At 47.4% G+C, this 12,654-nt stretch overlaps 2 protein-coding genes across 3 annotated transcripts in view; one reads left to right on the forward strand and one right to left on the reverse strand.

The window, feature by feature from the left end:
• The window catches only part of LOC101989219 (uncharacterized protein RAB5IF homolog), a 10,090-nt gene extending 3,406 nt beyond the window's left edge, over positions 1-6,684 (reverse strand). Inside the window, exons 1-2 of the mRNA XM_005363036.2 lie at positions 6,404-6,684; positions 4,854-4,957 (exon numbers count right to left, since the gene is read on the reverse strand). Of these exons, the coding sequence (XP_005363093.1) occupies positions 4,854-4,957; positions 6,404-6,517 (218 nt within the window). The 5' untranslated portion in view covers positions 6,518-6,684. The remainder of the gene's footprint in view (positions 1-4,853; positions 4,958-6,403) is intronic.
• Positions 6,685-6,927: 243 nt separating this feature from the next.
• The window catches only part of LOC106144224 (endogenous retrovirus group K member 24 Gag polyprotein-like), a 41,433-nt gene continuing 35,706 nt past the window's right edge, over positions 6,928-12,654 (forward strand). For both annotated transcript variants that reach the window (XM_026787126.1, XM_026787127.1), the window contains exon 1: positions 6,928-7,191. Coding sequence is in view for 1 of the 2 variants with exons in the window: in XM_026787127.1 (XP_026642928.1) it covers positions 7,123-7,191 (69 nt within the window). In the remaining variant the exon portion in view is untranslated. The remainder of the gene's footprint in view (positions 7,192-12,654) is intronic.

Raw genomic sequence — 12,654 nt, forward strand, 5'->3', positions numbered from 1 at the left:
AAAAAGAAAGGAAGAAAGGACTAGAAGGGCCTCACACTGACTAAGCTTCAAGGATGAGTTTCTATTATCTAAATGAGGGACAAAAAGTTACACAGCAAAGATGTCAATGGATTAGCGCGGTAGACTAGGGTAACAGAACAAATACGAAAAAGGTTGAGTCCCAAATAGAGGCCAGCCTAGGCTACCTAGCAAGATCCCCAAAGCCACAGGGTGGGTGAGGTATGGTTGGCATGCACAAACAAATCCAGCGTGAGAGGTAAAACAAGATTAAGGGTCAAGGTCGTTCTGGTATTTGGGAGGAGGTATCTGCAGGAGTCCAAAGTCAGTCTGGGTGATACAGAGACCCTGTCCCAGTAGCAAAGGGCCAGGCCTGTCCATCAGCGTTCAATCAATGAGGCCACGTGGTGGAGAGAAAGGACTCCCTTGAGTTGTTCTCTCACTTCTACATGGGTGTCCCCCTTCATACACACAAAATACATGCACGGACATATACAAGTAAACGAAAACACCAGTTTTAAAAAAGTTAATCATTAGCTGCTGTGCTGAGACCCAGAGATGGGTCATCAACGCGAAGACTTAGTACACAAAATAGCTGTCGGCCATTCTTGGGCAAATCACAGATAAGGAAACATGAGAAGTTTTATGGTAGCTGATGCTGAGGGCCACAACAGGATGAAATAAAGTAAGACGGGGAACTTAGACAAAGGGCAGCCAAAGTTTCTGGAGAGAGAAGGGAAGTTCACTAGAAATGAGCACTAGGAAGTCATGCCTCAAGCAAGGGAAGTTGGGGATGGGTCATGGAAAAATAAACAAATTCTTTCCTTTCCAATAGCAGGTGGAAAGTACCAACCCAAAAGAGGGTAGGGTTTGTCCAGAGTGAAAAATTGGCTGTGCCAACAGCGTGGGACTGAATCCCAGAAATAGCAACCATGGAACAGTGGCAGCACACTGGGTGAGCCAGTCCAAAGTGCACTCGTTTCTTGTTCTTTCAGCCACATTTTATAAATCTAATCACATAACTATAGTGGTGAGCTGACTTGTGGAATGCCCGATGAACACAAGTCTGCATTTAACAATTTACTTACATCATCCATTTAATTCACCTGTCAGTCACTCCCCTGTTGCTATTTTACTGATGAGAAGACTGATCTTAGGTAAACCCAAGATTATACAGGTTCAAAGAAACAGATCTAAAGAACTTGAATATAGTTTTCTTTCTTTTTTTTTTTAAAGATTTATTTATTTATTAAGCATAATATGTACAGATGGTTGTGAGCCACCATGTGGTTGCTGGGAATTGAACTCGGGACCTCTGGAAGAGCAGCCAGCGCTCTTACCCTCTGAGCCATCCCTCCAGCCCGAATGTAGTTTTCTATGAAGTGGTTTTTTTTGTTGTTGTTTTTCAAGACAGGGTTTCTCTCTGTAGTCTTAGATGTTCTTGGCTGTCCTGGAACCCACTCTGTAGACCAGGCTGGCCTGGAACTCACAGAATTGCCTGCTTCTGCCTCCTGAGTGCTGGGATTAAAGACATGCACGATCACTGCCTATGATTTTTTTTTTTTAAGGCTGTTTGTCCACAGTAAGAAGAGCCATAAACTACGCTGAATGATCTCAGAGAAATCCTTTCAGAATACTACAGAAGGGCCAGGAATTGGCACATGCCTTCAGTCATGGCACTAGAGAAGTAGAAGCAGGACATCTCTGTGAGTTCAAGACTAGTCTGGTCTACAGAGTGAGCTCCAGGACAGCCAGAGCTCAAAAACAGAAACCACAACACAACCTTACAGGAGGGCCACAGTGAACAAAGGCATTTGTAGCCAAGCCAGCCTGGCACAAGCTCAACCACAAGAATCCACATGGTGAAAGGTGAGAACCAACCCCTGTAAGCAGTTCTCTAATTGCCATACATATGCCATGAAGAGTGTAATAAAAAAACTTTTTTAGGAGCTGGTTGCTCTTCCAGAGGCCCTGGGTTCAATTCCCAGCACCCACATGACAGCTCACAACTGTCTGTAACTCCCATTCCAGGACATACTCACACAGACAAAACATGCACATAAAATAAAAATAAATCTAAAAAACAAAATTAAAAAAAAATGTTTTAAGGGCTGTGGTAAAAGCTCAATTGTTAAGAGCTCTGGTTCTCTAAACATAAAAATCCACTCATATATAAAGCCCAGTCATGGCAACATATGCCTGTTATCCCAGTATTGGGGGTTGCAGACAGCCAGACTAACCTGGGATAGTGAGAGACTCTGTCACAAGGCAGCACTGCACAAATAGAGGACGACCCCAGCATCCTGTTCCAGCCTCTGAATGTACACACATGGCACGCCATGCGCATGAACCATACACCAAAGGGGGAAATCCCTTAAGACTAACAGGTGCAGAAGCTCTGAAGTCGCACCGCCCCTTCCCCACTGTGGCCTTCCAATTACTCTGGTCTTTAGGACAAGCTCTTCTTCCTCTGCCATTATTCTTACCTGCCTTCTCCTTAGCTCACACTATTCTATCTTTCTACCTTGTCCTTCCTAGGAAGAGCTGTATGAACCCTAGGCCTGATATCCTACCACCCCCAAACAGTCTTACACGTCCACTCCATTAAGACCATGCACAGCAAGATGGGTAGTGGTGGCGCTCACCTTTAATCCCAGCACTCGGGTTTCTGTGAGTTTGAGGTCTGCCTGGTCTAGAGTGAGTTCCAGGACAGCCAGGACTGTTACACAAGGAAACCCCGTCCCAAGAAACAAAAAATAAACAACAATAACAAAGATGATACACAGCATGGACTCTTAATGGTTTCCTTGTACAGTGCATTGCTCAGTATAAAAACACGTAGAAAATCTTTTAGCTAAGAGGCACTGAATAGTAAGTAGTTTATTCTTGCTCACTTTTTGTGTGGTTTCAGTTATCTACCATCAACACGGACAAATGGGAAGTTCCAGAAATGAACATGTCATGTACCATGTAAGTGAAATGCCCAATTTTCAACTACAGGCTGCTCCAGGCAGTGTGTGAAATCTCACGCTGCCCTGCTTTACCGCACCACCCCTCCGTCCAGCACCCTAATGCTGCATGTGCTCCCTCCCTCTCAGTAACACAGGGGCTTGGTTATCAGACTGTAACCGTATCAGGGCTTGTGCCCAAACAACCCTGGCTTTACTTAGTAATGGCCTCAAAGTTAGAGAATAGCAATGCCAGCAACCTGGATACACCATAAAAGCCATGAAGTACTTTCTTCAAATATCTCCTATTATCACTAGCAGGAGGAGCATAAAACAATTAGGTATTTTGAGAGAGGAAAGGACCATATAATTTTATTACAGTATATTGATATAATTATTTTATTAGTTACCATTGTTAATATCTCATGATTCTTAATTTGAAAAAAATTTCTTAGTTTCTTTTTTTGAGACAGGGTTTTTCTGTGTAGCCCTGGCTGGCCCTGAACTCAGAGATCCGTCTGCCCATCTCCTGAGTGCTGGGTTTAAAGGTGAGCACCACCGCTTGTCTTGTTGTGCATGATCTTATCACAGTGGACGTGTAAAACTGGAACTAAGGGCATGCACCACCACTGCCTAAAATGTATTTTTGTTTTTTTGAGACAGTCTTATTCCGTATCCCTTACTGACTGGCCAGGAACTCCCTATGTAGCCCAGTTGGCATTAACTCATAGAAAGCCTCCTGACTCAGCCTCCTAGGCACAGAGATATGCACCATTGTGCCGAGCTCCTCATTTAGAACTTGAACTTTCTAAAAGCTATGTAACTGGCTGAGGGTATCCACTGAGGGTCTTTGAATAGATCTGTCAGCAGGAGGGACTACTATATATTTCTTTTGGGTTAGTACTGTCAAAGAAATTCTCCAATCTGGTTCTGAAGCAAACTCATGCCTCACTTTCTAAAGAAACTGGTAAGAAACACCGTCAGTCCTCGAACAGCCAGCATGGCTTTCCATTGGCAGGGGTGAGACACAGGAGTGCTCACTTGTATTCCTGGATAAAAAGAGACCAGGCAAGTCTCCTCACTTGCAGAAGAGCTTGCTCACAGTTCCTCCTTAGGAGTTTTAAGTCTTTCAAATGCATTCATGGGCACAGGCTTGTTTTCAGTAACTTGCTAACCTGAATCATCATGAGCAGGGTCACAGGGTGTTGCCACTGCCCAGAAGTGAAGTAAAAAGAGCAAGGCCAAACCTCATACTTGGGGTGGGGGTGAAGGTGGTACTTTTAAAATGTAGGGACCTGAGAGTAATTCCTGCCAAAAGCCAAAAGCTATACATCGGCAAAATTCAAAGCATAAAAAAAAGGTCATCAACTACAAAGGTCCTCTACTTCCTAAACTAGTTCAGGCACCAAGGTCAGGCCACAATTAAGAATACTTGTTGCCCACAGGAGTATGGTAACCACTTGCAAGGAGTCACGTTAGACCTACAAATGCATAGACTGGCCCAGATTCAGGACAGCAGCCTGCTGTGAGATGCTCCTGGGCCTGAGAGCTAACGAACACTGCCCCAGGCCTAGGAGTGCTAATGCTGACTTTGCTTCAGCAGTCAGATGCACACGGTGCCAGTCATAAGGAGAATGGAGCCTCCATCTGAAAAGAAACCAGGAGTAAAGTGTGTTGACGCAAGCCTGTAAGCATCAACAGCACCTGGGAAGTCGGGACAAGAGGACAGGCGTTCAAGTGACAACCCGGGCTACATGAGACCTTGTCCCTTACAAAATAAAAATAGGAATGAGGGTCCTGAGCACAGCTGCTTACGAGGCGGAGGCAGGAGAACCAGCACGCGCTAAGCTCCAAAGTGAGATCCCGCCTCAGACAAAACAACAAGAGTGTGAGATACCCGAGACTTACCCTGCTATTCCCAGGAAGCCTCGCAAGGGCAAAATGCCCCAAATTACACCCAAGACCACAGCAATGATCTGTCGGAACCAGTAGATCACATCTAAAAACTCATCCTATAAAAGAGACACAATGTATGCATTATCTGGAGTGGCTGCCACAGAACAGCTATAGATGAAGTAGCGTAAGTTTATTAAATAGCTCTTTATTTCCCCCCCCAAGACATTCTCATTATGTAGCCCTGCTTGGCCTGGAATCTGCTATGTAAGCCAGGCCGTGGCTGTGGCGTGCTGGACTAAAGACGTGTCCCACTACGATCCAGCTTAGTATGTGGTTCTTTTTTGATCTGTTCATTTTATTTGGTATGCATGATGTTTTGCCTGAATGTATGCATGTGTGTCTGCAGCCCATGGACGCTGGATGGAGAAGGAGGGCCTTGGATTCCACGGTGAACCACCATATGGGTGTTGGGAATCAAACCCAGGTTCTCTGCCCAAGTAAGCAGTACTCTGAGCCATCTCTCTAGCCGCCGTATGTGGTTCTGTCATGAGTTCTACTAAGGTGTGGTGAAAGACAATGTATTTAGACATTAGGAGATTAGAGAAACCATTACTTCTTGAAAAGGGGATGCAAGAAGGCAGGGACTGTGGGCACTGTGTTCCTGGCCACTGGTAACTCTTCCCTTACCAGGCAAGTTCTAGACAGTCCAGGGCGGGGGGCTATTAGTCTTAGTACCCTTTCTGTGCCACCCAGGAAGGAAAGCACGGTGGTGTGGGAAGCGGAGTGCTTCAGGCGTGTGCACGAAGAACACTGGTGGTTTGTGAACTGCCCTGGACTCCAAACACCAGTCCTTGGACCAGAGAAGAAGCAGCAGAAGGAAAAAAAAATGACACAGCAGATCATAAAGACTCTGCAGGTTTTGCAAGAGTTGGGCAGGGCTGGGGGCAGGCCAAGGGCACCTTCAGGAAGTGCTTCCCATCCCCCGCCCCCGGAACTGAGGGAAAGTCCAACTTCAGTAGTTCAAACAACGGAAGGATTCCAAATACAACATTCTTTTCAAACTATCTGGAATCTGCATGGTGACAGTCTTCGAGATCACAGAACGGGGCAAACGTGGGGAGCGTCCACGCTCAGATCCTCTGAAGGTGACCAGCGAGAGCATCGTTAAGTCCCCAATCACTTCTTACCCACGTCCAGCGACACTTCTTCCTAACACCCACCCTTCTAAGGTGGTCTGAGACCCCGCTCTCACGGGGCATCTCGTCTTTTTCATCCAATCGAGGAGGGAATGTACCACCCCTCCCGATGTGCAGACTTACACCCACTTTGGGGATTCCGCACCCGGCCCGCTCGCAGTCTTCAAAAGCTCTCACTACTCTGGATCCCGCAGGGCAAACGGCGGAGGACGCCGAGGCTCCCCTCGCTCCGGCTCGCACTCGTCCGCTGCACCCCGGCACCCTCGCCACCCGCTCCCTGCTCCCACGGCCGCGCCCGGCCGGGACGAGGGACATCCAGACCCGTTCTCCTGAGCCCGCACCCTCACCCTCGCGGGCCTTCCGCACCTTGTCGTCCCAGGCCGCGTCGCTCCGCAGCACCTTGCTCCACACGGACACCTTGAGGGCCCCGTTGGCCAGCTGCGGCTGAGGCGGCTCCTCTTTCCGCCGCCCGCCGCTCATCCTCCCGTCGCGCCGCCCGACCCGGGCCTGGGGCGCGCGGGCCGAGCCAAAAGGAGTCGGGTCTGGGATGGCGGGTCTCAGTGCGCGGGGCAGCGGCGGTCTAAGCTATGAGCTCCCGAGGCACGCCGAGGAGCCTCTCGCTCTGCCAAGCCGCCGGCTCGCTAGCTCCACGGAGCAGGCGCCGAGGAGGGAGGGGCGTGCCCTCTACGGCGTGCGCACGCAGCCAATCGGCAGCCACGCAGCCATCTGTCCGAAAGTTTGGCGACGCCTCGGCGCAAGCGCCTTCCTCTGAGCGGAAGTGACGGAAAGCTTCGATCAGGCACTAGGTAGGGTGAGCGAGAAGGGACAAGCACGGCGCCGAGGCGCTCTGACCTCGAGGAGGCGCTGTGGAGACTGAGGAAAGCCGAGGTTGACGTTGCCGAGTGAGTCGCGGCTCGTCCCCTTGAGCCCCAGTAGAAGGGGCCTTGCTACTTGCGCGCCTTCGGAGCCAGGTCCTTGGTCCCCTGGAGCCCTACGCTGCCCCGCTGGAATTAGCGACTGTGCGTTCTGCCCCAAACCTACAAGTTACTCAAGACTTTGTTCGCCATGGTAACTCATCCACCGTCATGACTATGGAAAAAAATAAAGTTACCTCGCCTGGCGATGGCTCGAGTCTATCTACCATCTGGAGAATGGTGAGTCCCAGGCCACGTCAACCTGGGCTATATAGCAGGGCCTGTCTCAAAAGGGGGAAAAAATTGTATAACTTATCAACTCAGCTTGCCTAGCATGCTCTTCTGACAAACGTGAGGCTAAGATCCCAAGGGGAAAAAAATGCTTTTCAAAGGATAAGGCAAGTTGGAACCAACAGAGAACTTTGGCAGGGGACGTAGAAAAGTAGTAGGTGTAGTAGCTGTCAGGATATGTATTGCGCCCTCGCTGTGTGTTGTTGCTGTTTCACAGAGTATGTTTTGGGCTGCCGGTAGCAGCTGCACCCCCTGCGAACTTGTACAAAGGTACACATTCTGGGGTATCCCATACCGTGGCAGCCCAGGCAGGAGTTTTAGGCTGGCCTGGCTACCCTGCAAGATCCTGTGTCACAGCTAGCCTGGGCTACCTAGCAAGGCTAGCCTAGCATACAAGTGAGAGAGTCTGTCTCAAATGAACAAAAACAACCCCCACACACAGTGTGTTACTACTAAGCCAGTAGATCAAGGAACATCACTCTTATGCAGCAAAGTAGCCTGTATTCACTGGGTCGTCTCTGGGTCTATCTGACTCTAAACCCATGATTTTCTCACTTGCTTTGTTTTTTATAATTTATTTCATTCCATGGCATGGGTGCTTTGCCTGCATTGTATTTATGCACCTGGTGCCCAGAAGAGGGTGACATATCTCCTAGAACTGGGTTACAGACAGTGGTGGGCCGTCACATGGGTGCTGGGAATCGAACCTCAGAAGAGCAGCCAGAGTTTTTAAGCACTGTGCCATCTGTCCAATCCCCTTTCCCTCTGTGTGTGTGTGTGTGTGTGTGTGTGTGTGTGTGTGTGTGTTATAGATAGGCTTTCACCATGTAGCCCATAGCAGAGGAGTCTAGCCTGAAATTTACAGAGATCCACCTGCCTCTGACTCCCCAGGGAACTGAGATTAAAAGCATGCCTCACCGTGCCCAACCTATGTATACTCTTTTTTTTTTTTTTTTTTAATTTTATTTTGGTTTTTCGAGACAGGGTTTCTCTGTGGTTTTGGAGCCTGTCCTGGAACTAGCTCTTGTAGACCAGGCTGGTCTCGAACTCACAGAGATCCGCCTGCCTCTGCCTCCCGAGTGCTGGGATTAAAGGCGTGCGCCACCACCGCCCGGCCCTATGTATACTCTTAAAAGTTTATTTTGCCATGTGTGCTGGTCCATGCCTTTAATCCCAGCGCTCAGATGACAGAAGCAGGTTTATCTCTGTGACTTCAAGGCTAGCCTGGACTATGGAGTGAGTTCTGAGGCAGCTAGGACTACATAATGAGACTGTTTCATTACTCACCCCCAAGCTTTTTATTTATTTATGTGTATGTTTGTGTGAGTGTGTGTATGCATGTGCAGATGTGTCCATGTGGATTGCTCAAAGTTGGAGTAATCTTAGCATTTGGAAGGTGGTGGCATGAAGAGCAGGAGTTCAAGACAAGCCTCATTACAGATGGTTGTGAGCCATCATGTGGTTGCTGGGAATTGAACTCATGACCTTTGCAAGAGCAGGCAATGCTCTTAAACACTGAGCCACCTCTCCAGCCCCATGTTCAGGACAATTTATTTATTTAGTTAGTGAGGCAAAGTTTCATGTAGTCCATACTTCAAATTCACTATAGCTGAGGCTAGCCTCGAACGCTTGATCCTCCTGCCTGCATATCCGCAGTGTAAGTATTACAGGATCATACCACCACACCCAACCCTAAACTCCTGCAAATAGCTTTTACAGGAGGGAAAAAAAAAAAACCCATCAACTCTTTGTGTTATAGACTGTGAAGTTCAATTTTAATTCTTAGATTTAACAGATTTTGTTTTTACATAAGAATTTTACATAAGAATCTGGGACATTTTTGAAGGTTTGTGGTCGGAAGGATCTGCCGTGTGGCTCAAGGTGACCAGCAAATTAGATGTTAAGTAAGGTGCTGGAAACCTGATCTGTGCTTCAGGTTTTTGGACAAAGCCTAGCTGGCAGCCCTGGTAAGCCCTAGTCTAGAAGGTATGTGAGTCCTGCGTGAGACTGACTGGTTCCCTTTCTGAATTCTCTCTAGGCTTTCTTATCTTAGGAAGTGAGGGATCTGGCTGAATCCCAGGGCATCCATCTGGTTAAAATAAACATCTTGGGTGGTCTAAGATGGGAAAGAACCTGATGAAAACAGGTTTGGGGATGGGAGACAGATTTGGAAGTAGAGCACAATTTGTCTTTGTAAGGTGTGGGGTTTTTAGCATGTCAAACATATGGTCTCAACCGTGACTGTTTCCTTTCCACTGAATGCCCGTGTCCCTGACGGCTTATAGTGAGGTTGGAGAGGAAGGTAAGCTCAGCTGGCCTCAGATACACTGACAGATCACAGAAACCTGCATTCTGTGGGGAAAGCGACTGCCCATGCTATGTAGTGATGAAGACAGGGAAGTCCAGGTGTAGTTGTGTATTGCGTAGTTTTGGCTCAATCTACGATGTGGAGCCCAAGGGTGAGAGGGTAGTGATTTAAGTGACAATCCAGGAAGGTGGCCTTCAGGTCATTATAGACTGCTGAGGGCTAAGAAGTCAGACAGTTCAGGGAGGATCCATTTATCATCTGTCTGTCTATATCTATCCATCCATCCATCCATCCATCCATTTGTTTATTTTTTTGAGACAGAGTCTGAGTAGCCTTGGCTGTCCTAGAACTAACTCTGGAGACCAGGCTGGCCTTGAACTTAGGATCCTCCTGTCCCTGCCTCCTGAGCACTTGGATTAAAGGCATTTGCCACCACTGCCCAGTTTTATTTATTTTTTTAAATTTATTCTTACTTTATGTGCATTAGTGTTTTGTCTGTACGTATGCCTATGTGAGGGTGTCGGGTCCCCTGGAACTGGAGTTACAAGCAGGTGTGTGTGAGTTACCATGTGGGTGCTGGGAGGTGACCCCGGACTCTGGAAGAGCAGTCAGTATTCTTTTAACTGCTAAGCCATCTCTCTGGCCCCCAAGATCTTTTTGTTGTTTTTTTGAGACAGGGTTTCTCTGTGTAGCCTTGGCTGTCCTGGAACTCAATCTGCAGACCAGGGTGACCTTGAACTCATAGAAATCTGCCTGTCTCTGCTTCCCAAGTGCTGGGATTAAAGTTCATCAACACCACCTGGAAGACCTTTTCTCCTTTATCTTGTAACTGTTAAGATTGGAGGCTGGGTTATAGCTCACTTGTAGAGCATATACCTAGCAGGTAGGAAATCTCTAGTTTGATCCCAACCCTCCCTCCCAACACACAGTAAAAGACCAATGTAGTTAGTATCTTGGAAGACTGAAGCAGGAGGACCCGGAGTTTGAGGCTAGCCTGAGCTACATAGTAAGATTAAAAACAAAGTAATAAAACAAAACAAAACAAAATGGTAGCCTCCAACTTGGGTATATAGCTGAAGATGACTTTCAACTTTTAAGTTATATTTGTGTGCATGAGGAGGGGGACACATGTGCCACGGTACATGAGAGCAAAGGACAATTTGTAGTCAGATCTTTTTCTCACACAGGCCCCTGGAATTGAACCCGGGTGACTAAGCTTTGCAGCAAGCACCTTTACACACTCAGGCAAGTCACAGGCTGAAATTCTGATTGTCAACTCTACAAGAGTTCTGGGATTACAGCTATGAGCTGCCATGCCTGGACTATGTCGCCTTTGTGAGTGCTGGGGATCGAACCCAGGGCGTCATGAATGCCAGGCAGCTACTCTACCAAGCGGTTTTAGTTCTTTGAAAAGTATTGATCGAAGTTATTTCTCCTCACGAAGTGGATCCACCCTAAGCACTGCTCCTCTTCAGGGTTAGCAGTCACATTTTCATCACCATGGCCAATGACCTCGAGAAATAATTTAAAGGATGCCTTATGTTGGCTCAGGCCTGACTAGAGGTTTAAGGGGGAGCAAAGGTATTTACTGTACTCTAGCAAGGAAGGGAAAGGAAAACAGGAAAAGGATGGGGCCACGGTATAGACTCTGCCAGGGCAGGCCCATCCAGGGACCTACTTAGTCCCCGCCTCTTAGTTCCTACTCCCCTATGCCACTAAATTATAAAAAACACCCATCAACTAATCAATTATAGCTTTCATGATCTGGAAAAAAAAAAAAAAGCCCCTTCCCAAAAGCCCATCAGGTTCCAGCAGCTTTTAACTGAAGGGTTTTCAGGGGACATTTCAGGCCCAAACCACAATACGGAACATTACTCTTCAGATGCCATAGCATCCTGCTATGTAGCCCAGGCTAGCCTCGGAGTCACTGATCTTCCTGCCTCTACTCCTAGAGTACTGGAACTGTATTATGCCCAGCAAAAACAAATCTCTTTTGAGGTTTACTTCTTCCTCTTGGGCCTCAATGTCTAGTTTGGGGGTGATAACAGGCCCTGGTGAATACTGGGGTTCAGTTCTTTAACCTTGGATATAGGAGGATCAAGAATTCAAGGCCAGGGGCTGGAGAAATGGCTCAATGGTTAAGAGCACTGCCTGCTCTTCCAGAGGTCCTGAGCTCAATTCCCAGCAACCACATGGTGGCTCACAACCATCTGTAATGGGATCTGGTGCCCTCTTCTGGTGTGCGTGCATACATGGAGGCAGAATGTTGTATACATAATAAATAATAAATCTTTAAAAAAAAAAAAGAATTCAAGGCCAGACTGTGTTCACACAGGTGAGTCTAATACAAAAAACAAAAGCACACAAACAAAAACCCAAGGCTGGGGATATGGCCCAGCAGTTAGGAACACTTGTTACTCTTGCCAAGTTCCCAGCACCCACATAGTGATGGAAAACCAAATTCAACTCCTGTAACTACAATTCTAGGGCTCTCAACACCCTCTTCTAACCTCCGGGGCAGACATATGCATGCAAAACACTCTTACACATGAAATAAATCTAAAATATCTTTAAAAAAAAAAAACCCAACCAGCCAGTAGATTAGATTGTACAAGTTCGCAGCCCACACTGATGTTAAAGATAGCTGGATGCCTGGCAGTGGTTAGCCACTCACCACTACATGAACTGGGTCTGGCTATCTCTCAGTGACCCTGAAGCAAGAGACTTAAGATAATCACTGCAGAGGCCCAGGCACCCAGCAGAGCCATTTACTACTCTTGTTGGCTTTCATACTTTACAGCACAATTATAATTTAGATGTGGCAAAATGCACCTAGAGCTGGTGGAGCAAGTGGAACTTACAGGCTGACACAGAGGGAAGTGGAAGTCACCCTGACTTCAGCTGCGGCTGAAGCAGATGTGGTCAGACCTTACACATGCTTTGTGTGCATTATCAAATTGCAATATGCTTTTCCTCACTCGGGAACAAGTCCGCCAGCTCCCAAGTCTACTCATCACTCAGCAAACCCAGTGTTTACCTGTGATCAGAAGGAAATGCACAAACCTAGCTGGTCAGAGGAAGAGTAGACGAGGCAGAGTAAAGAC

The sequence above is a fragment of the Microtus ochrogaster genome, linkage group LG8 (genome assembly GCF_000317375.1).
Source record: "Microtus ochrogaster isolate Prairie Vole_2 linkage group LG8, MicOch1.0, whole genome shotgun sequence".
Classification (NCBI taxonomy): Eukaryota; Metazoa; Chordata; class Mammalia; order Rodentia; family Cricetidae; genus Microtus; species Microtus ochrogaster.